The sequence below is a fragment of the Micropterus salmoides genome, unplaced genomic scaffold, assembly GCF_014851395.1.
Source record: "Micropterus salmoides isolate LMB-PRFRI ecotype aquatic unplaced genomic scaffold, ASM1485139v1 Ms_hic_scaffold_19, whole genome shotgun sequence".
NCBI classification, from domain to species: domain Eukaryota; kingdom Metazoa; phylum Chordata; class Actinopteri; order Centrarchiformes; family Centrarchidae; genus Micropterus; species Micropterus salmoides.
In genome coordinates this window covers 24,050,539-24,074,873 of record NW_024041039.1, presented here as the reverse complement: position 1 = coordinate 24,074,873, position 24,335 = coordinate 24,050,539, and the positions used below count along the sequence as shown (strand labels likewise).

At 40.6% G+C, this 24,335-nt stretch overlaps 1 protein-coding gene across 4 annotated transcripts; it reads left to right on the top strand.

The window, feature by feature from the left end:
• Nucleotides 1-1,570: 1,570 nt before the first annotated feature.
• On the top strand, nucleotides 1,571-19,477 carry c9orf72 (C9orf72-SMCR8 complex subunit). 4 transcript variants are annotated; one of them, XM_038729078.1, is made up of 12 exons: nucleotides 1,571-1,756; nucleotides 2,164-2,246; nucleotides 2,423-2,459; nucleotides 2,732-3,231; nucleotides 7,170-7,265; nucleotides 7,770-7,834; nucleotides 8,482-8,554; nucleotides 9,173-9,289; nucleotides 11,304-11,539; nucleotides 11,697-11,754; nucleotides 13,966-14,075; nucleotides 18,591-19,477. In XM_038729078.1, exons 4-12 carry the CDS (start codon nucleotides 2,785-2,787, stop codon nucleotides 18,775-18,777), a joined length of 1,389 nt encoding a protein of 462 aa, XP_038585006.1. In that variant the 5' UTR covers nucleotides 1,571-1,756; nucleotides 2,164-2,246; nucleotides 2,423-2,459; nucleotides 2,732-2,784; the 3' UTR covers nucleotides 18,778-19,477. The 4 variants fall into 4 exon arrangements, 3 of the variants coding, with proteins under 3 accessions (XP_038585006.1, XP_038585005.1, XP_038585004.1); XR_005445629.1 differs by lacking the exons at nucleotides 2,164-2,246; nucleotides 2,423-2,459 and adding an exon at nucleotides 16,278-16,463 and having other exon boundaries at nucleotides 18,591-18,729; XM_038729077.1 differs by lacking the exon at nucleotides 2,423-2,459.
• The last annotated feature ends 4,858 nt before the right edge of the window (nucleotides 19,478-24,335 follow it).

The window sequence follows — 24,335 nt, the reverse complement described above, 5'->3', positions numbered from 1 at the left end:
ATTCTCAGCTGACTTGCTGGATGACTGTCCACACATTGTCCTTTGTAGAAAAAAAAAAAAGCCCAACAACAGCAAACTTGGACAATGTGTGGACAGTCATCCAGCGTATATACATATATACTTTCAGGCCCTTGGTATATATGTGGCTCATAGAAATTCATTCACAAAGATTAGGGCAGGCAATGGAGCAAAAAACGCTTTGATAGGACAAAAAACATATGGGGAAAGAGTCCTACAAAATAAGAAGTTATGATATCAGCATTGGGAAAGGACAGAAGATAGGAAAGATATGAAAGAAAGAATAAGAATGTGTCAAAGAATATTCAGTATTTTTTATTATAAGTTCTTATACGTCATATATTTAGAGACACTAGCACTACTATCAACTCCTGTCTGGATGCAATTAGTTCAGCTGAAGGACAGTCGCTACATAGCCATGTGTTTAGACTCCCCCAGGATCAATTAAATGGTAACAAAAGTTCTGCGAAGAAATAGTTTGATGTTTTGGGGAATACGCTAATTCTCTTTCTTGCCAAGTGTTGGATGAGACTCTCATGTTTGTCCGTTATAAAGCAACAATCAGCAGTCAGTAGTCTTACGGGTGGAGGTATGGGGGGCAGCTACCCCGGCTCTGTACAAAGGTAACAGAATCTCGGCTGCGTCGTCAAGTGGTTGCCAGGCAAGAAAGCGAATAAGAATATTCCCCAAAAATGACGGGAAAGCACTGCACATGTCTCTGATGGCGGCACAGCTGAGTATACCCTTTTCAATTCCCTGTGTAATTGTGTATGTACTTAGGGTTGACTGTTTGCAGGAGCAATTCAGTCTCTAAACTGCTGATGAGCCATTTAGAGCCAACGTCGTCAGCCATCCCATTAGTGTCTTACTGAGACCATTGGGAATGATATTGTGAATTCGGTGTAAGCTCAAGTGCGTGTGTAAGTGAATATACAGTGCTTGGAATAGTTGTGAAGGTATTTGTGATCCTAGGGTAATTCAACCAAATGCCTGTGATGGGAGAGGGGGTCACTGGATAACTGCTTCACCCTTTAACCCATTGCTTCTCTTGACATGCTTTCTTCTATAGATGTGTGAAAAGGGGGAATTCCTCTAATTCCTGCAATGGACGAGCCCATTCTTACAGCAGAGGAGGACTAAGGGTGTTAATCTTTCTTGTAAGGGTGTAAATATCAGATATCCTCAAGGAGAATTGTGGACACATACAGTTAAGGTTCCCCTGATGGTCTGCAGCCAGAAAATTTTAGGAGATGTCATGAATGCAATTTACAGAGCTATGATAAGGGGAAAGAGACAAAAGCAGTAGCCTATTATGTCTTCAGGACTGAAGTGGGTTTGCCATTTGGACTCACAGTAGCCTCAGAAGATTAAATTAAAAGGCTGTTATGACTGCAAACGCATCCATTTGTATGATGGAACTCCATAAATTAATTTAAATAACTAACATTCTGCACGTGGCCGCCAGGGGAAAAAATGACATCATTGACTCACTGTCCACGGCCGTGCCTCGTTCGCTAGAGGACGCTGTGAACGTCGCCATCAATGGTTGACGTAGGGCTGACGTACTAGGAAGTGCCTCGAAGACAACAAAACTGCAGCTGGCTAATCACCATTAAAGCGTCACATGCTATGGCAATAACAGAAAACAAATCCAGCGGTTAAGTTTCAACAACATTTGAAATCTTTTCTCTAGAAATGCTGTGTTTCTGTGCGATTTAGCACCAGAAAGACCGAACAGGTAAGTCACAGCGCTGTCATTCCCAAGTTATGCTTTTTCAATGGTAACGTTAGTGCTAGTTAGCGAGTTAGACTGGTTTCAAAAGCACAACAAAATATTGACTGAGTATAAACACTAACGTTATTTCTTTCCGTACCTTCTACCGATACTGCCATTAAGCTATAAACCCTAGTTGTAACGTCAGCCTGTTTGCGCTCTGTTCTTCCTTGTGTAACGTGAAACATGTAACGCCAAATTCAGTTGTAAAAGCTGTCGGTATAAAGACGCATTGCTTGCTGCGGATATAAACAGCTACATGGCAACACACCAGCTACAAACCTTAAATTAACTGGAATTGCTGGTAAATTCGGCATACTTGTAGTCAATCAAGTGGCAGGTGAATTGCTTTTTTTTTTCTTTCTTTACAGTTATACATAATACTTCATGTCTGATAAGCCTCACCAGTTTCCAGGAAAATACTAACGTTGAGTTGTGATGAGCGGCGTGAAAGGTAAAAATAATAAAAGCGACGTTTTACTGAAGTAAAGTATGAATGCCAAATTACACAGCAATTCTGTAGTGGGCTTTTGGGTAAGCAGTTTTGAACAGATTTATGTTTTGCCAAAAAAAAAAGCTTGAAATTGTTGCAGCTTTTGAAAGGAGTTTGTGAAACCTTCCTCCTTTCAGATCACACCACACTGTGAGAAAGAGAAGTTGATTTTGAGTGAGTCTACCAAGCAGCCTATCAGCTGACTTGAACAACATCCCAAAGCAAATCACTTTCATTTCCTCTTAAAGCCTTAGATGTTTTGATTTCATGCACTATGTGAGCTGAAAGTGGCTGTATTAAGGCTATGGCACATCAGATCGGTTGCTTCAGAGACATTTGAAATTTAAGTTGATTCTACTACAAGATTGACATGAAACAATTTTTACAATGGTGCACCAGCACTGTCCTATTAACACTACTTGCTGTCTTATGTGTTTATGATGCAGGTTTATTATCGCTCATACACTTGGGAAGACAGTGACCTTTCCAAGTCTCTCCAATGTCTTCTGGCTGTCCACCCCAGTCACCTGCTGTGGCAAAGTCTGAGGTAGCGGTAGAGGGAGAATGCCCGCTGCTGGCTGCCACCTTTGCTTACTGGGACAACATCCTGGGTCCACGCGTGCGGCACATCTGGACACCAAAGGGCGACCAGTTGATGTTCCTCAGCGATGGAGAGGTCACCTTCTTGGCCAACCATACGCTCAATGGGGAAATTTTGCGTAGTGCTGAGTGTGGCGCTGTGGATGTGAAGTTCTTTGTCCTGGCAGAAAAGGGCGTCATCATTGTGTCGCTCATCTTCGATGGCGAGCTGAAGGGGGACAAGAACACGTGTGCCCTGTCCATTATCCTGCCTCAGACAGAGCTGGCCTTCTACCTGCCTCTGCACACCATCTGTGTGGAGAGGCTAAAGCATGTTATCCGCAAAGGACGCATCTGGATGCAGAAGGTACCCTGCTTTTCCTGCTGACTCCTTATTTCTCCCTCTTGGACAAACTCTTAGTATTACCCTTTATGCTCATAAAATGTACCTTAACCTGATCTAGCCTTTGTTGCTGATTTTAAAGTGGTATTAAGTAATCTATCACCTCTGTTTTACCCATTTGGGGATTGCAACACATTTGGCAGAATAATAAAGGTGCAATCTCCCAACTCAGAGGAGTAATGGAGCTAATTGGGTCTGAGAGTTCCTACAGAGAAAGCTAGTGAGCAGGTAATACAAAGGGTAGACAAAATAACATCCACACTTCATGAAAAACTGCTTCAAAATACATTATTATTGCAGACAGTGCTGTAAAAGTAGGTCTGTTAGGTTGGTTGACACCCATAGTATGTCTGGTTATCAATCTACTATGTTCTGCAAATGTTCCTCACGTCCCAGTTTGTCAGTTTTTACCTCTTTGTACAGCGTTTCTCTTGTCAGACTGCTCCGCCTGACATAGTAAATATTTTAGCAGGTTTTTTATTTTGCCTGATGCACCCTCAGTTTGGCCTTTTTTGTTGTTCTTTCTGTTAGTCATCTTGTTTTCCTCTGAAAACTTATATACACTCACCTAAAGGATTGTTAGGAACACCTGTTCAATTTCTCATTAATGCAATTATCTAATCAATCAATCACATGGCAGTTGCTTCAATGCATTTAGGGGTGTGGTCCTGGTCAAGACAATCTCCTGAACTCCAAACTGAATGTCAGAATGGGAAAGAAAGGTGATTTAAGCAATTTTGAGCGTGGCATGGTTGTTGGTGCCAGACGGGCCGGTCTGAGTATTTCACAATCTGCTCAGTTACTGGGATTTTCACGCACAACCATTTCTAGGGTTTACAAAGAATGGTGTGAAAAGGGAAAAACATCCAGTATGCGGCAGTCCTGTGAGCGAAAATGCCTTGTTGATGCTAGAGGTCAGAGGAGAATGGGCCGACCGATTCAAGCTGATAGAAGAGCAACTTTTGACTGAAATAACCACTCGTTACAACCGAGGTATGCAGCAAAGCATTTGTGAAGCCACAACACGCACAACCTTGAGGCGGATGGGCTACAACAGCAGAAGACCCCACCGGGTAACACTCTCCACTACAAATAGAAAAAGAGGCTACAATTTGCAAGAGCTCACCAAAATTGGACAGTTGAAGACTGGAAAAATGTTGCCTGGTCTGATGAGTCTCGATTTCTGTTGAGACATTCAGATGGTAGAGTCAGAATTTGGCGTGAACAGAATGAGAACATGGATCCATCATGCCTTGTTACCACTGTGCAGGCTGCTGGTGGTGGTGTAATGGTGTGGGGGATGTTTTCTTGGCACACTTTAGGCCCCTTAGTGCCAGTTGGGCATTGTTTAAATGCCACGGCCTACCTGAGCATTGTTTCTGACCATGTCCATCCCTTTATGGCCACCATGTACCCATCCTCTGATGGCTACTACCAGCAGGATAATGCACCATGTCACAAAGCTCCAATCATTTCAAATTGGTTTCTTGAACATGACAATGAGTTCACTGTACTAAAATGTCCCCCACAGCCACCAGATCTCAACCCATTAGAGCATCTTTGGGATGTGGTGGAACGGGAGCTTCGTGCCCTGGATGTGCATCCCACAAATCTCCATCAACTGCAAGATGCTATCCATCAATATGGGCCAACATTTCTAAAGAATGCTTTCAGCACCTTGTTGAATCAATGCCACGTAGAATTAAGGCAGTTCTGAAGGCGAAAGGGGGTCAAACACAGTATTAGTATGGTGTTCCTAATAATTCTTTAGGTGTGTGTGTGTGTGTGTATATATATATATATATATATATCTCAGAGCCTCTTAAAGCTGACAAATACTGCTTACTGGCCTTAGGGCTGGGTATCGATCCTCAGTACTTTGTTGGCACTGACCAACATGTATCTGTTGATGTTTTTACCATTAAGTGTCAAACTGTCAAGTAACGAATGTTGGCATTGAAAATCTGGTCAGAGTAATATATGGCTGCAGCTAATGATGATTTTAGTATTCGAAGCTTCTATAGATTATTTCAACGATTCATCGATGTGTCGTTTAAGAAGTACTTTTGCCTGGTGGCGAAACACTACTTGACTGATCGGTGACAGGGGGTCACACACATTACAGGAGCTGACAACAGCTGTGTCACCCGACGTTTCCAAACCACTTTTATCAAGAAAACACACGTGAAATGTGAAACGGGAAATGAGCGATCCTGCACACGAAACTGGTGTTTGTTATTATAAAGATTGCTATTATAAAGACAAAGATTATGGTTGAAAGGATGGATTAGTACACACAGGTAGCAGGGATTGTCTGAGCTACAGAGAGCAGCAGGGGAGTTAAAAGGTGCAGCTCCCCGACACCCAGTTAACTCTTGACTGTGAGGTTACAACCTTGTCTGTGGTCGGCTGGCAGAACACCGGCTGCTTTCTGATAAGGTGCCGTCGTGCTGTTCCTGAGTTGACATAAGTTTCGTTTTACGGTGGACGGACGGTAACATTACAGAGTTGTTGTTTTCTTTAGCTTGAAATAATCCCATACTTTGGACACTTTATTTTTTGTCCCTCGCTGTTTTCTCTCTCTTCCCCCACTTTGCAAACAGCTCCATCATAATTACGTCGTGTTCACAGCATAAACGCGATGTGCGACAGTAATAAATGTCCCTGCGAAACACTGTGCTGTATAGTTACATGGATTAAACGAATGCAAAAAAAAAAAGAATGCATTTTATGAACAGATTTTATCGATTTTAATCGATGAATCGTTTCAGCCCTAGAGTAATGTTTACTTATTCTTTGCTCAGATATTTCCTGATTGTTGAAATCATTATTTTGCATAGATTTTAGATTAGAATATTTATTTAGACAAAGTTCTTGTACAGCTGCTTGTTTTAACTTTTAAGAAATGTGACTTCTCCTATTAAATGAAAAGGCATATTGTGAGAAAAGAAATTCCCATTTCTTAAAGTGAGGTAATGGGGAAAAAAAAGATTGCTTTGGTAATATCAGTACAGAACTCAATTACCGGTATCGGTACTAGTATTTAAAAAAATTACCCCTCCCCCCCACCTTTATTTTATTTTTTACCAAAATTAACTGATCAGCTGCAATGTTATGACCACCTGCCTAATATTGTGCAGGTCCCCCTTTTGCTGCCAAAACAGCCCTGACCCGTCAAGGCATGGATTCCACTAGACCGCTAAAGGTGTGCTGTGGTACTTGTTTGTCCAGCATGTCCCACAGAGGCCAAGTCAACACCTTAAACTCGTGGTTGTGTTCCTCCTCTTTGCTTTGTGGCATTATCCTGCTGAAAGAGGCCACTGCCATCAGGAGATATCGTTTCCATGAAAGGGTGCAGATGGTCTGTAACAATGCTTAGGTAGATGGTATGTGTCAAAGTAACAGCCACATGAATGGCAGGACCCAAGGTTTCCCAACACTCCATTTTTCCTGCTTCTAACACATCAACTTTGAGGACAAAATGTTTACGTGCTGCCTAATATATCCCAGCCACTGACAGGTGCCATGGTGTATGTACTGGGCGGGACATTTACAGTTGGAAATATAAACTTGTCAGTGACAAACTATGTAAAACTAAATATACTGACCCAGCCAATTTATCAGTCTAGGTCTAATGGGTTTTAATGGGAGTCCATCCCCTGTATATATCGCCATGCAAAATTCAGTTGCAACTGTAACTTTATTAGTTCAGTTTGCGCTTGAGCCTTTCACAGCTTGTAACGCCACCCTTGTAAATTGAGAAAAATGTATTAAAATGCAGAACATGCCATTTGAAAGCCAGACGTCTGAGCCGCTTTCCCAAGAATGAATGCCATCGGTCCCCTCAGTCGACTGGCTTTAGTATTTGCTTTTAAGTGTTTCCTCTTTCCTTTCAACTTTAGGGCTACAACATCATCTCAGTGCTGAGCTTGGAGATCGTCCCCATCATGGAGCTGTTGGCCTCTATGAAGACACACAGGGTGCCAGAAGAAATAGATGTGAGCAGCACACACACCTACACACACATTAGCTCATCCTCTCACCCTTCAGAACTGGACAGTGAGCAACAACAGAACTAGGGACCACAATGATTCGATTTTCTTAACGTGGCAGCAACAGGAACGTAAAGTTTGGGAAAACACTGTAGAAAAGAATTTTCGATGACTAGCGAATGTATCATGCAAATAGCACGGTAAATTTCATTATTTCACTTAAATGGCCTATTTTTCCAAGAGGTTTAAATGATTCAGGTGCTCTGCCTAGATTACCACCCAGTGTGATCCAACACATTTGTTACCCCTTTTATATATACAAATGCCACATAAAAAGCAGCTCAAAGAAGCTCTCTAGAATCTTTCTTTCTGTAATACGATGTTTTTTTTGTTGTTGTTTTTTTTGTATCTTATTTTCATCGCAGTGCCTGCAAATGTGCCCGTCAGCAAGTTTGTCTTTGTTGAGACCAATTTTAAAAATGACTCATTTGTTTCGCTCCCGCTGAGTAGATAAAAGACACCGTGCTAAATGATGATGACATCGGGGACAGCTGCCATGAGGATTTCCTCCACAAGTAAGCACTCCGGTACAGGCAAATGGAGACAGATGATGAACAATGCCCATTTAACACCCATCAACCTTCCAATGATGAGTAATGGCTTTCCACTTAGCCGAAGTTTCCTCCAGAGAAAGGACGAAAGCTAAATCGCTGTTAGTGTTGAGAGTCCGGAAAGTCCATTCCGGCAATGAAGCTCCCAATTGTTCAGAGTTGAGATTAGTTTGGCATCCTGTGGAGATGATAAAGCATCTGTAAACTAGAATTTATTTACCTTAATCTAAAGGATATTTATAGCTCTTTTAATAAGAGAATAACAGACTAGTTGAATATCTGAGGTAATAAAAGTTTAGAAGTAATCAGGCAAACAGTTATTTTTTGCAGCCAACAAAATGATGACTTAAGATTTGAAATTGACTATTTCATTCCTAAGAATATATTCAAAAGGCTAGAATATGAACCAAACTACATTGGTAAAAAGGTAAATTTAATTATTACCAGTTACTTTTTAATTCCTCCTTTATGTAAACCTCATCAATGTTTTTTCAGACCCAGTTCCTTTATCTCAATCATTATTTCTAAAAGCAAAAAAATCATTAATAATTAGAGCATTGCTAATGAAGCTAATTGGCTCTAATTTGCATGCCTTTGTCTCTGTTGTTCAGAGCCATCAGCTCTCATCTGCAGACTTGCGGCTGTTCGATAGTGGTTGGAAGCAACTCAGAGAAAGTAAATAAGGTAAGTGTACCGGATTAGTGGCTGCAGACAGACAAATTTGTAATGCATCTACATAATTTAAAGTGTTTTGAGGTGTTTGTGCTGTTGTTTTGAGTTTAATGAGCCCCTCGTGCACTTTTTCAGTATTTTTAATGTCTGTCTGGGCTTGGCAGCACAGTTACTGCTGCAACTGTTTCAAAATAGATAGGAGTTATATGAGAACGCATATAAGCGACTCAAAGTGGACGTATATCGGAATTAAAATAAATAAAAGCTGTACATGCTAACCAAGAACAAAAACTTATATTGCTCACCATACATTTGTTTAAGAGATCTACAGCATGATACGGCTACTAACATTCTGCCCAGTGAATATCAAAGGAGTACACAGCCTTAATTTGGAGTTTTATTGGCTTTGGGCCTAAACTGAGCACCAATTAAATCAAGACTTTTATTTGTATCTACTAGCCTCAAGCCTCATGCCAAATTAAGGTCTATAACCAAAGCGTGGCTTGTTTAGTTTATTTTGTGCTGAAATGTAGCTTAAATAGATTTTTTGCTGACAGTGTGCAGAAGTCTTTTTTTAAACAACCAGCAAAATCAAGGTTTTGAAATCAAGTGGGGTTTTTTTTTCCACAGATTGTGCGGACTCTCTGCTTGTTCCTCACCCCGACTGAGAGGAAATGCTCTCGCCTCTGTAAGGCTGACTCTTCCTTTAAATACGACACAGGCCTGTTTGTTCAGGGACTGCTCAAGGTAGCCAACAGTTCCCTCTCATCATACAGTACAATGTGATTTGAATTAGAGCATGCTTTTTGTTCTGTTTTTACTGCTTGTTGTTTGATGTTGCCAGGTCTGTTGTTTCTTTCTGACCAGAAAATGTTGCAATAAGATATTTTTATTAATACATTGCATATGATTCAAATCTGTTTTAATACATGCAGCCTTTTGTGTTCTCGTCATAGGGTTTTTATTTTTTATTTTTAATCATCCAACTGCAGTGTGCAAATTAAGATACTTATGTATCTAAATGTGTTCCAATGTTTAGTTTTGCTCTTAGTGTGTTCTACAGTTTTCTACATTACAATTACTTGGGGTCAAGTGTATAGTACAGGTGCAAAGGTTTAAGGCAAGTGTGGTAATATTTTATATTTATCCATTAACAAAATGCAAAAGTGAGTGAAGAGAAGAAAAATCTATATCAAGTCAATATTTGGTGTGACCACCCTTTGCCTTCAAAACATCAATTCTTCTAGGTACACTTGCACATAGTCAGGATACATTATGGATAGCGTCAGGTGTATGATTAAACAACTATACCAAACATGTGCTAATGATCACCACTTCAATATGTAGGTTGAAACAAGGTCATTAAGCGAAACAGAAAAGCTGGCTGAAGTCACAAGTCATACACCAAAGCAAAACTGACCCAAGGTAGTTTATACTGCATCAGCAAATCCCTCTCAGGCAGACATTTCAAAGCAGACAGGGGTTTCCAGATGTGCTGTCCAAGCTCTTTTGAAGACACAGTGGTCAGCCAAGGAAACTTACTACAGCCAATGAAAGACACACCATGCATACTTCCCTTCACATTCGGAAGATTTCCAGCGGTGCCATAAGCTCAGAGCTACAGAAAACAGTGGGAAGCTGGTACAGCCATCTACTGTCCAGAGAAGTCTGATCAGAAGTGGCCTTTATTGAAGACTTGCAGCCAAAAGGCCATACCTCCGACATGGAAACAAGGACAAGCGACTCAATTGCGCACGGAAACACAGAAACTGGGGTGCAGAAAAATGGCAGCAGGTGCTCTGGACTGATGAGTCAAAAATTGAAACATTTGGCTGTAGCAGAAGGCACTTCGCCAAAGGGCTGGAGAGCTATACAAGAATGAGTTTCTATAGGCAACAGTGAAGCATGGTGGAGGTTCCTTGCAAGTTTGGGGCTGCTTTTCTACAAATGGAGTTGGGGATTTGGTCAGAATTAATGGTCTCCTCAATGCTGAGAAGTGCAAATGTTCCTAGAAGAATTTATTCAGTTTTGAAAGCTAAGGGTGGTCACACCAAATAACATTTTCCATACCTGCGTAACACTTTTGCAAAGTACTGTAGAACTGAGAATTTTGTGAATGTCTGCAAAGTTTACACTTTTAGAAAAGCTGCCATCTTATTTACTGCTACTTTGCAAGGTAAAGGAGCTTAATGCTAAATACGCACATGGCTACTTATGCACACGGCTCTTTGTCAACCAGAACAGAATGAGAACGGCAAAAGAAGCAGCAGAAAACCTGGTAGTGTTTGTTAGTTCAATCATAAAGAGTCAGTGTGGTGCACATGGGCTGTGCTGTGGAGCTCTTGCGGCACCTTCTTATAGATTTCCACATTAAATAAATACAGTGGGGATCAAAAGGAAATGTCCTCGGAAGAGCAACAAAACAGGAGATTGGAAGCTTCTTGCTTGAAAAAAGTGGGGGGAAAAGTACATTCATCCTTGTTTTATATGTGATGTATTGTTTATATATGTAAGGGGGTTTTTTTGTTGTTTTTTCCAAGCAAGGAGCTTCCTACTACTGTTGTTTTTTCTTATAGAAACATTGTGTGCTCTGTGCTGTCAGCTCTCTAAATTGGTACAGAAAGAGGTGGAGGGAACAGATTTCCTATACTCTAAGCAGAATAATATAAACCTGTTCCTACACACAACATTAAAACAGTCAGACCTGCTTGTAAGGGTTAACATGTTGTCAGTATGGGCTTTCCCCGTTTTTCATTCCCAGGACTCCACAGGCAGCTTTGTCCTGCCCTTCCGCCAGGTGCTCTACTCACCCTACCCGACCACGCACATCGACGTCGACATCAACACAGTCAAGCAGATGCCACCGTGCCATGAGCACACGTACAATCAGCGGCGCTACATGCGGTCTGAGCTGAGTGCGCTCTGGAAGACGGACAGCGAGGAGGACATACCCCCTGACACAGTCTTTCACACTGATGAAACCTTCACCCCTGACCTGTAAGCTACATGGTATCTGTTGTATTGTGGGTTATATGACAGTTATAGTTCTACATTTTTAATATACTCTTTTCTTTGCGCTATGATAAAAAAAAAATCCTCTCAAATAAAAAAATAAAAAAATCTCATCATAACCACAATGCCTTTTTTCCTTTAGGAATATATTTCAAGACGTCATGCATAAAGACACTTTGGTTAAGTCCTTTATAGATGAGGTAAGAATATGACACGCTTCTTGCCATATTATTGTGTATTGTTTCAATGAAAATCAAAACCAGAAAAACTTCTTAACCGAGTCAGAAGACATAAAAGATAAAGTAAACTCTGCTACAAAAATAGTAACGGTAATGAAATAAACAAAACACAACACCTACCATTGTTACTATTGTCATTGTCAACATTGAAATATAAATAAACAAATGAAAGAAAAGCTACTCCTGTGACCTTAAACGAACCTTACCCAGTTACCTGCTACACCAGCAGTTCCCCAAATTTACTGTCACGCTCCCCTTCAGAAGCCAAACCATTAAAGACCATCCATAAACATATACTTCATCAAAACAAACAAACAAACCAGGAAGAATATAGCAAGTGTTCACTAATAATTGAGTATCAGTTAACACAGTTCTGCAACATAGGGTATAGTATTGTGCTCAACACCTTGCATGGTAGCTTGCTGCCATCCGTGTGTGTGTGAATGGGTGAATGAGAAGCAAATTATAAAAGGCTTTAGATAAAATTAAATGGAAAGGACTTTTTATTTTATTTTTTTTTTTAGCTCACATTAGGAAAATGTTAGTTAAGCATGTAAAAATAGCTGAAATGTACTCTGTAACACTGTCACCTAATACCTGCGGTGTTCTGTGAGAGGTTTGGAAATGGCTTCTATCTGACATCGTAACAATAACCGTGTCAGTAAAAGACAAAATAAACAATTGATTAGAGATTGGTTCACTTACAATTTGGATAAAAATGTTCTTCTACACCAAGTAGAGGCATATTAGATCTAACAGAACTTTTTCAGCCTTTTTGTTTAACTCATTAATAAGCACCTCGTTCTTCTCGCACAAGCCTAATGTACCCAAAACAAATAAGTTACTGTTCTGGATCCCTTTTGATCATTGGCAGGTCATGAACAAATTTTATTTATGTATTGCCAATTCATAATTGACGTTATGAAGAAGGGTGGAGGGAGGGAAAAAGAACAATGCAAGTTCCATTTAGAGGCACAAAATAGTAGTCACAGTAGGGGCAATTAACCAAATATCAAATATTTTATGTGGGAATTAAAGGACATATCCGGATCAAATATAACTCCTTACTAGTAGATGGGTAAATTACATATAGGTCTATAGTGGCTAAAACCCCTGCATCAGAGTGTTCTATAAGAAGAGGTTTCACTGCAGCTACTAAAAAGAACTGTGAAACAGAGCTTGTTTTTGTAAAGACCAATTGATCATATCTAATAAAGAAGTGCTAAAACTTCTTTAAGCATCCTAGTTTGGATAAATTCCAAGAGACAGGTTGATGGCTTAGTAGAAGAAATCACTGAAGTTAGTTTGTGAAGATTGATGAGAGCAAAGCAGTCTGGGGCTGTTGACGGCAGGAGGTGATGGATTTTGTCTCTGATGTTTAGCTTCTCTTCTGTTTTTTATTTCGTTCATTCAGTGGTCGCAGGGCAGACACTGTCACTATAGGACTGTGGGTGGATTTGCGTAATCAGGACTAACCCCCTAACCCTTACCCGACGTGAATAACAATCTTAATGTATTTACTTTATCCTTAGCCAGCTGTTTTAAATAGGAATTAACGTGGCATGGCCCCAGGAATACATCTGACCTATCTATCTCAAGATAGAGCTGCCAATAATCAGAGTGAGTCGCTGAGTGGGGAGAACCTGTTAGAATAGTAAACTGTCTCGTGGTAAACCGTGGGCTTCTTCTTAGGGTTATGCTTCCTTCGGACAGTCAACCAGCCCTCCTGGCTTCCCGGCTGCATTTCTACAACAAAATGTTGTTGCATTGATATTAAGCTCTAAAAAGGTTTACTCATTATGTATAGTTTATCAGCTCTGGGTGAGGATTCAACCAGTTGATAGTTGTCAAGGGTGATGATCACCAAGTACAAGTGAATCTTGTATTTTTTAGTGTTTTTTGGCTCCCTATTGCTGTATATGACTAACCTTATTTTTTACTGCAGTGTATAATATTGTGACGTTAAAAGTGGCAGATGTATGTTCATATTTTGTACAGTTTGAGAGAGTTGCTTTTACAAGTTTTTCACATGACAACAGCTTTCTTTCTCAAGGTTAGCACAAGTGTGTGTGTGTGTGTGTGTGTGTGTGTGCGCGGGGTGGTGTATTATTCCACCTTTTTCCAGTGGAGCCTTAGCCTGGACTACTAATTGACATCCTGTGTCGTACCCAGGTGTTCATGCTGAAGCCAGGCCTGTCCCTGCGGAGCACCTATCTGGCCCACTTCCTACTGCTGCTCCACAGGAAGGCCCTCACGCTGCTCAAGTACATCGAGGACGAGACGTAAGAGCTGTTACTAATAAGACTTTTATTCAAATAACAAAAAGGATTATTGTGTGGCAGTAGACCGCTGGCGGCTGTGTGTGCCTCAGAGGTAGAGCGTCGTCCACTAATCAGAAGGTCGGTGGTTCCATCAGCTCCCCCTACTCTGAGTGAAGAAGTATCCTTGGGCAAGATACTGATCCCAAATATGTATGAATGTGTTATTTCCTGTTTCTGTGTATGAAAATATATATAAAAAAGCACTGAGTGGTCTGAAAGACTAGAAAGGCGCTGTACAAGTACAGACCATTAGACCACTATGCTCACACACCCCACCATTGTTTTTGCTATCACTGTGCACAGCAGCCACTGACCTTGCCCCTACCCATAGAACAGGCAGCCAGAAATACCCTAAAGCCTTGTAGTTTGTGTCTTTTGTGATAACACATTTTCCTAAGTTTGGAGTCAAAATAGTCATGTCAGTATCCCCGGGGTTTTGTTGTACAGGGGTGAAGCTACAGCAATCTGTTATCTAACATCTGATAGCTCTGGGTGAGGACCCAGCTGAAACTCAAACACCACTAGGTAGGTGGACAGTGAGGCTGCTGGAGGGAAACACACAGGTGTGGGGTGAGTGCACACCCTCGGAGTTCTAAACCACAGCAATGTTTTGGGGGAGGGGGTGTCACAGATGAAGAGCAGAATGGCAAGAAACGCACAGAATGGGGAAAAATTATCAGTGGACCATGCAGGCTACTTTTAGCAGAAGAAATGGTGCAAGGAACAGTAAGCAACACAAAACCCCAAAACTCATATGATCAAGTGAGTCATCCTTCACCCTGTGAACAAGCGGACAGGGATGACTGTGTTGCATCGCATCACACTACTGCAGTTGGCTTTACTGATATACACAAACGAAGTAAGTGAGAAACTGAGTGTTTTTGATGGAGTCCGATGAGACCGCCTTACAGAATCATCAGAAATGGCAATAATTAAAATACATTTTTTTCACTGATGCGACATCCTGCCCTGTCAGTTGTGGAATCATCTACAACCACTTTAATACGCAAAGTACATAAGAAATTCTGCCTCGTTATTTTGTAGTTTTAATACATCTAATGTTACAGTATTGACAATAAATTAAATGTTCCAGGACATGTTACAGCCAGCAGTGGTGCTGAGCTGGAAATATCTGTCCCTCTACCTGTCCTCCCCTACAGCAGCCGTGTTCTCGCACGCAAATCTTACAACGTCACACACAATCAGAGGTGAGCTTTCCTGTCTGCTGGAAGAAGTGGAGGCATTTCAGTGATTAATATTCCCCTCTTTTGTTTTTGCCCTTCAAAAGGCACATGCCCCTTCTGTATGTATGTGTGTACATGTATGTGGTGAAGAACACAAAGTCTGTCCGAATAGGATTTGCCATTTGATAATTACTCAGAAAAAAGCCACTGAGGACGCTGAAGAAATGGATGCCATTGCAGACCGTTGGTAGTTAATGGCCCTTGGCCCTAACATTTTATAGCTTTAACAATTAAAAAACAATCAACTGGTTAATCAATAATGAAAATAATTTGTATATACCAAAACGATACCTTTAAATGACATGAACAAAATATAGCCTGGTTGATGGTGAGTCAGGCTCATGGGTGAGTGTTTATGATGGTGATAGGTGTTGGGAAGAGGCATCTGGTTGTTGAAATACATAGGGTGATCAATTCTCAGCATCACCCCAGAATGACAGCCTCCCCACTGACAGAGCACAAGTATTTGGTGAATAATGTGCTGAGCGAAATAAAATGATGCAAAGCACGTGCCATGGCCTTCACATTCACCACAGCTCAACTTCTAGACTCTGGAGTGGCGCCAGGGATGATCCCCCCCCCCCCCCCCCCCCCCCCCCATCATCAAAACACTAAATGATGTTTTTATGATCATCATTTGATCACTGACAAGAAATTCTCATTTCTCTGCCCCCTACCCCGGTGCAGAAAAGAGATTAGATGCCAGGTTGCAAGGTGACCTGGTGGCTTTTGATGGCCCAACACCAGACTTTGCATTAATGCGCCTCTCATTTATGCAGTTAGACACTAACGATAATACAAGTAAGAAACAAATTCCGTAGCTTTACACCAAATCCATAGAGTCCTGTGGGGCCTTCTTCTGTTTCTTGTAAAAGAAGTAGAAATAATTGTTTCTCTGGTCACGCTTTTGTTCCACCAGGGTTACAGTAACCACATTCTGGCTTAAGTCCCAACAATTCATCTGAGACACTGCAGCCCATCGCGTCTTTCCCTTGAATTTTCCCTGTGGTGACCTGGTCATCGCTCCATCTGGGCTTGACTCATCTCCTTCTGTGCTCCCCAAAAGTGGACTGACCTTCCCACTCCATTCAGGACAGAAATCAATGTCTGTTGTTCCACTTGTGCATGTTTTGGCTTTTCTCTTGTTTACAAAAGACATTTAAGAACTTACTTCAGACACTTATTCAACTTTTTTACTGTAGATAAACATTAAATTCACAAAGTGTAAATATAAATCATCAGTCTCTCAGTGGCCTGGCTATGAGACACACATGCAGCCTGTGATCTGTTTCAAAATTGTGAATACTTTTTGATATGATTGAACTGCACAGTACAAATGATGTGACACAACCTCAGACACTGGGCTTGCTGAAAGTTGTTACATTGTTGCATCAGTGAATGCAAAGCCCGCATTCACACAAAATGCTAATGCATCAAATATTATACTCACACCAGAAAACTCCACTAGTTTTTGAATCTTGGTCTTTTAAAAATGCACTTTCTATTTTGTGTCACCATATCAAAAATGTAGTTATTTTAGAGATGCACTACTGAATATAATAGTTTTATGTTGACTAGAATATATGGATCAAATTGACTGTCATGTGAAAGGTGTTGCCAATATAAATGTATCACCAGACTATGTGTAGACTATCAGTATTTTAGCATCTTTTAGCTTGTTTGTTTTTTTCGGTGTGCAACATCAGCATTGTTTCCATCTGCGTCTGTTTTTATTGAAAAAAAACCTCTGATAAACCCACTGTACACCACCTGCTAGACATTAAACGACAGAGAAACAAAGTTAGCAACAAGCTGGTGAACAAAGTGGAGCATTTAGCAGCTAAAGAGCCAATTATTTCCCTCAGGAGTCGGTGGAGACCAGAACAGAGCTAAAAGAAGTGAATCTGTGACTTGCTTGAAACGAGTTGTATGTAGCTACAGTACGGAGGCTGGATCGCAATCCTAGGACCGGAACTGCATTTGTAGGACCCTTGTTTTCTTTGATACTGCCAGATAGCTGGCTGGCTATGTTACTCTTGACAGCCCCCCGAAGCCAATTACACATCACAGGGTGTGTACCTTAACCTAAGTTATTGACTATATGCATGACGACCGGTTAACCCTACAGCTCCGCACATCGGCTGTGCTAGCAGACAGGGTTAACAGCCTTCGTGTTGCTATGCATTACCACCACCAATTTACTAGATGGTGCGGTCTTAAAAAAACTACGGTCGTAGAATTGCAGTCCCAGGATTGCGGGGGTTTGAAACTGCAGCCTCCTGGACTGCACCTATATAATGCTGCTAGATACACTAAAACTATGAACATTAATGTTACTCTGTATCTGCTGGATGTGTAAAAAAACAAACAAACAAACATTACATTCAAGACCTCCTGGTCTCCAGAGGAAGTAGTTGTGGAGCTCTAATCTTAGGAAAGATTTACTCCTAGATGGTTAATCCACAAGAGTCGATGCACAGTTTAAAGTTCACAAAGAGTACATTTCTTTATAAGTATGCTATGGTTATACATAAATAAAAAATCAGAAGGAGAAAAAAAAATGGAGAAACGGCACAAGAGAAATTAGAAGCAACACATCAGATATCGCACAAAGGGCATCTGTATAATGGGAGGGCACACAGAAAATTACTTGCAAGTGAATTCTACTAGTCACCAAGACAGCTTGAAATGTTCAGTTGTAGACCACAAAAAGGAAATTCACAATCCTTTAAAAAATTTATTCTTAGAATAAATATAAATTATAATACAGATATACAACTACATTTGTGATTATATATTATAGGGAATGTTACCATGATGTTACAAAACATTTGATTTTATCACCCCCCCATGTCTGAAAATCTTTACAGAGATTTTATTTTGGCTTCCAGTTGTTCCCATACATAGTAAATGCCTGAACATATCTCACTCCAGAGACAACACTAACTACACAAGCAAAACTATTATTTGTGTGCTCGTGCGAAAGCATAAAAGCATTCTTGTTTATGGTGTTGCTAACAGCCTGAGGTCTAAGGGCATACTATTTTACAGGTGCCTTGACAAGACTTATTTATGCTCACTTGCCATCCCGTAGCAGCATACATAATTCATCGTGACATGGCATTCCAGTGCACAGCTGCAACCCAACTAGATGCTAATGCAAATCCTCTGACTCTGGCTATTTTAGGTTGTTACCAGTTACACTACAATGTCCCTCCTCCTTCCTTCACAGGCAAAAAGGGAAGAAGCCATTTCGATCCTTGCGCAATTTAAAGACTGATCTGGACCTGACAGTGGAAGGAGACCTGAGCATTGTAATGGCCTTCGCAGAGAAGCTGAGGGCAGGACTGCACTCGTTTGTGTTTGGGAAGCCATTCTTCACCAGCATGCAGGAACGAGACGTACTGATGAGCTTTTGACTCCATTCTTCACCTGCACTTTATATATTGAATAGAGAAAATGTTGTTGTTGGTGTTTTTGCTTTGTTGTTACATGAATTGCATGCACATATGTGCTCTTTAAAACCAGACTACCATTAGTCTGAGTGTGTGTTTCTGCGTTGCTGAAATGATCGATACAAAGTGTGATTTCAAAGACTGATCATTATGAGCCGTTTAGAATTAAGGTTTTGATATATTTCGTTGATCAACTGCAAGCATAATGTGAGTTTAATGTTTTTAGAAGACTTAAATTATTCTCTGCAGGATGAATTATTCATGTATTCTATGCCTTCAGTTAATAAGAGGGTCTGTATTAATTTATGGTGTTAAAATTGGCTGAGGTGCCCACTAGGACATTTGCAATTTAATTAGAAAGGTTATTTATTAAAACATGAGTTATTAGTTTTTTTCACTCCCTCTCAACAACATCAGTTGGCCTTTGAACCTTTTGAACTTGTGGACTACCTTTTTTTTTTTTTTTTTTTTTTTTTTTTTTTATTTATTCAATAACTGTTCCTTACAAGGCTGAGTAATCATGAAGACCAGGGATTTTATTAAAGAAAAACAGAAAAGCACTGTAAATCAAATCTTTTCACAATCCCTCCTGAAAAAGCAGATCTGTGTGTGTAGCGTACAGTGAGTGTCATCATTAAATGCTTTTATCTATTTGTGTGTAAAATGGGTTGCACTGAATTTTTTTTTTTTACTCCCCACAGCAATAACCCAGCTATTTGCTGTTAGGATTATTCATCTTTACTGCAAACATATAGTTGCTGTGGTCTGGTGCTTTAAGTATTGCTTCCACAAATGCTTTATTGACATTCTAATGAGTTGAGAATGTGCTATTCTCCATTTTTTCCCCCTGGATTTACATACAATTTGTGAATGCAGAACATTGAGAGACAGTTGAACCATGTTAAGCAGAAATGCGTCAAATGACAGAAATGTTCTCTTTTCTACATTTAAATCTACTGATAAATTTAATATAACATCTTTTACATGGCTTTCAATTTACACAAATGTTTGTGCTACAGCCAATCTACAGCAGCTCTGTGGCGGCACAGCAGTGCTTTGAGCTAAATGATTCTCCTGTTCAGCAGGTATAACGTTTACCATGTTCATAGTCTTAGGTTATATGTTAGCGTGCTAACATTAGAGAAAAAGTAACGCTGAGGCTGATCGGCATGTCATTAGTATTGCATAGAATTGACCAAAAACAAGTGCTGGACCATGAAAATTTTGACCTTGTTGTGGTGCTAGATGAAAAGTCAGAGGATCACTAAATTATTGCAGTTCATCTTGAGTGGGACGTGTCTGTACGGGGTTCCATGATCCGATCCAATCCATCTAATAGTTGTCGAGATGTTTCATTCAAAACCACAAATGTCAACCTCATGGTGGCACAGGAGGGAAAATCTGGATCACCAAAGATGTTAGGATACATTGTCTGGGAGCCATTAAAACGTTTTGTAATAATCCATCTGTTAAAATGAGATACGCTGATCAGCCATAACATCATTATGACCACCTGCCTAATATTGTGTAGGTCCCCCGTTTGTCACCAAAACAGCCCTGGTTTGTCGAGGCATGAACTCCACTAGACCTCTGAAGGGTATGTGGCACTAAGACAGTAGCAGATCCTTAAATTCATGTACACTGCACAAAATTATAAACGCAACACTTGTTTTGCATTCATCGTGAGCTGAACTCAAAGATGTAAGACTTTCTCTATGTACACAAAAGGCCTATTCAAAATCTGTCAAAATCTGTGTTAGTGAGCACTTCTCCTTTGCTGAGACGTTGATCAGACAGCATGGGTATTGCATGGGTGTGCCACAATGAAAGGCCACTCAAAAATGTGCAGTTCCATGATACAGCACAGCACAGCTACAGATGTCGCAAGTTTTGAGGAAGCATACAATTGGCATGCTGACTGTAGGAATGTCCACCAGAGCTGTTGCCTGTGAAATGAAGGTTCATTTCTCTACCAAAAGCCGTCTCCAAAGGCGTTCCAGAGAATTTGGCAGTACATCCAACTGGCCTCACAACCGCAGACCACGTGCAACCACACCAGCCCAGGACCTTCACATCCAGCATCTTCACCACCAAGATTGTCTGGGACCAGCCACCTGGACAGCTGCTACAACAATCGGTTTGCATAACCAAAGAAATTCTGCACAAACTGTCAGGAACCGTCTCAGGGAAGCTCATCTGCATGCTTGTCGTCCTCATTGGGGTCTCGACCTGACTACAACTTCGCACAGCCATTGAAGAAGAGTGGACTAACATTCTACAGGCCAAAATCAACAACCTGATCAACTCTATGCGAAGCCCCCCTGGACCACTCAATACAGTGAAACTGCACATATTCTAGAGGCCTTTTATTGTGGCCAGCCTAAGGCACACCTGTGCAATACCCATGCTGTCTGATCAGCATCTTGATATGCCACGCCTGTGAGGTGGATGGATTATCTCGGCAAAGGAGTACAGCTCACTAGTTTGACAGATTTGTGAACAATATTTGAGAGAAATAGGCCTTTTCTGTACATAGAGAAATACTTAGATCTTTGATTTCAGCTCATGATGAAAGGGGGAAAAAACAAAAGTGTTGCGTTTAATAATTCTTAATAATTCTGTTCAGTATAAGTTGCGAGGTGGGGCCTCTATGGATTGGACTTGTTTGTCCAGCACATCCCAAAGATTCTTGATTGGATTGAGATTTGGGGAATTTGGACACCTTGAACTTGTGTTCCTTAGGCCATTCCTGAACCATCTTTGCTTTGTGGCAGGGTGCTATATCCTGCTGAAAGAAGCCACTGCAATCAGGAAACCATTTCCATGAAAGGGTGTACATGGTCTGCAACAATGCTTAGGTAGGTACTATGTTTCAAAGTAACATCCACATGAATGGCTGGACCCAAGGTTTCCCAGCAGAACATTACCCAAAGCATCACACTGCGGCTTACCTTCTTACTGTAGTCCAAATCAAATCCTCAAATCCTTACACTTGCCCATTTTTCCTGCTTCTGACACATCAACTTTGAGAACAAAATGTTCACTTGTTGGCTAATGTATCCCAGCCACTACCAAAGTAGTGGACTGACCAACAGACTGACATCCCCTATGCCCCACCTCCCCCCACTACCGTGGCTATAAGCGACATATAAAATAGTCTGTGTAAGAATAAAGTATGATTTGAGTAGAGAGAAACAAACTAATTATTTGCCAGCTTACGCTCCTCAAACAGCAAGCTCCAAACCTGAAGGGGGCCTTTATAACAAATCATCCCATTACCTTCAGATATCAGGCTAAGCTCTGACTCTGAGGTTAAAAAGCTCTAAGATGTATTCAGGGACAATGGGCCGTGCCTTGAAAGCAAAATACAAAAAACTGTTCTAGGCACAAAAGAGCAGGGTAAACCAAATTACTATTGTCTTTTAGATTATCTTTGGGAAGGCTGGCAACTTGTAAGTGGAATGTATGTGCACCCACTCTAGCTTGGCCCTCAGAATCACCACCTACTTTTACAGCACTGCTGATGGAAATAGAAATCTTCATCATTCTCTTGATTTCTACTGGCAAGCTCAATTTTGGCTGACAAACTATCACTTGACAAGGTTAATGGAACTGAGTTTGCTAAATGTGCTTTATGTTTTTTCCTGTCTTGCGTCACGTCTTATGTTACAACAATCTGGCAAAGTGTTGTGTGAGTCACGGTGGAACTAGATGTGTGCTCAGTCTAAATGAACCCTGAGAAAGCACCATACATCAGATCAATCAGTGATACACACACAACCAGGCCAATTTAATAGCTATATCTGTGACTAACGTTAACTAGCATTATAATAACATTAGTATGTGGGGTGAGACTGAATTGAAATTGAAAAGAATATAGTAAAGCAGTGATTTATCAGTGAGGCACAAATAATAACATTAACTGAGGCAGGCCATTAAGTCCTTCACAACCTGACTGCAGTTTCTCTGACTATCCATACATATCATCTGCGACGAAACTGCTTTCTCTAAACCACTTGATGAAAAGGGCAGTTTGAAGATTGTGGTCTATCTATACTTCCCTCAAGCAAGATACTTATAATTAGGTGTCCTCTAGAGGGCCTTGAACTGTTGCATATTTAAAACGAGTTGAATGAACCACAAGTGAAGGAGCTGTTAATTACTACTAGAATATCTGTAGCGACTGTTCCAAGAACGTCCTTCAGGAATTTAGTTGAAAAAACTGGGGTCCATGTGAGATAAGGCTTCTTTTATAGTCACAGCCAAAATAGGTTGGTCTTGAGGGGAAAGCTTGATTGGCAGTGAAAGGCTGTGAGCCGGATGTTTGGCACCTTTTCAGTAAAACGTCTCCTACGTGTTCTTTGGGGAGGCTTTGTTGTTGTGACTGGAGGAGGGCACGACAACCGCCTCTTACATTAAACAGTACCCTAGAGTTCTGGCTGTTCTTACAGATAACAAAAAAGTCGATATTATACGCTTAACAGTTTTTGGTGCTCTGACATGAGATTGTTTTTAAATTAAACAGAAAATCAAATGGTTTCTTGTACTCAGTAATTTTCAGCTATCTTTAAGATTCAAACCACTTACAGTAATTAATTTGTGTTAAGATGAGCATTTTAGTAGTAATAGTACCCTATTGACGCAGTTCTTCACAGAATGTATTATTGCAGTGATGTGAACAAAGCAACATCAAGTGAAATGCTGCACACATAGTAGGCTTGATTTCACTGAGCAGCCCGAACAAGAGCCAGAGAGAGATGGGTCTTCGGCCCAGGTTGATTATGTACCTACCCACATCCTCCTCCTCAAGTTCCTCAATACCAATGCAACTGTTAGACAAGGTTGTGCAGCTGAAGCTGTGAGATAGTAGACGATGTGATGAGCACAGTTTGGGTTTGGTTGGTTGGCTTTTCAGCTATGTCGAGTTCCTTTTGTTAAAGCATGTTCAACTTTTCTAAAAATCTATGTCGAGCAATCATGTTGACGAGAGAGAGAGGGATAGGTGAATATGGACAGAAGTGTTGACATGATGTAAAAGCTTTCTTTGATCATGAAGCCTAGAAATTACTCTACAAATCTGTGGTTTATCAGTGAAGTGTATGACCTACACTGCAGACTGGAGTGATGAACTTTAGCCCACACATGATACATTTCTGTAATACTGAAGATGTTACCTATCCATTTGAGGAGGAAAGATAATTATATATTGTATATCATACTCTCTTTTTTGGAACATCTGTGTGACTGGGGACCTTTCGGTGTGATTTGGACGACTTATATTTAATATAATTTTTATTGCACAATTTAATTCATACTTTGATATAATTTCACATCCACATTTTCCTTTGCATGTTCTCAATGTTAATTTCTGTTCAACTTTTTAATTGAAGGTTTAAAAATCCATCCACAGTTCATACAGTATAAAGCTGTCTTTTCTCACTGTCACAACAACCCCCTCCCTCCTAAAACAAAAATGCTTGAGATCATAAATGAACTGAACAAATTTAATTGAGGCAGTACAA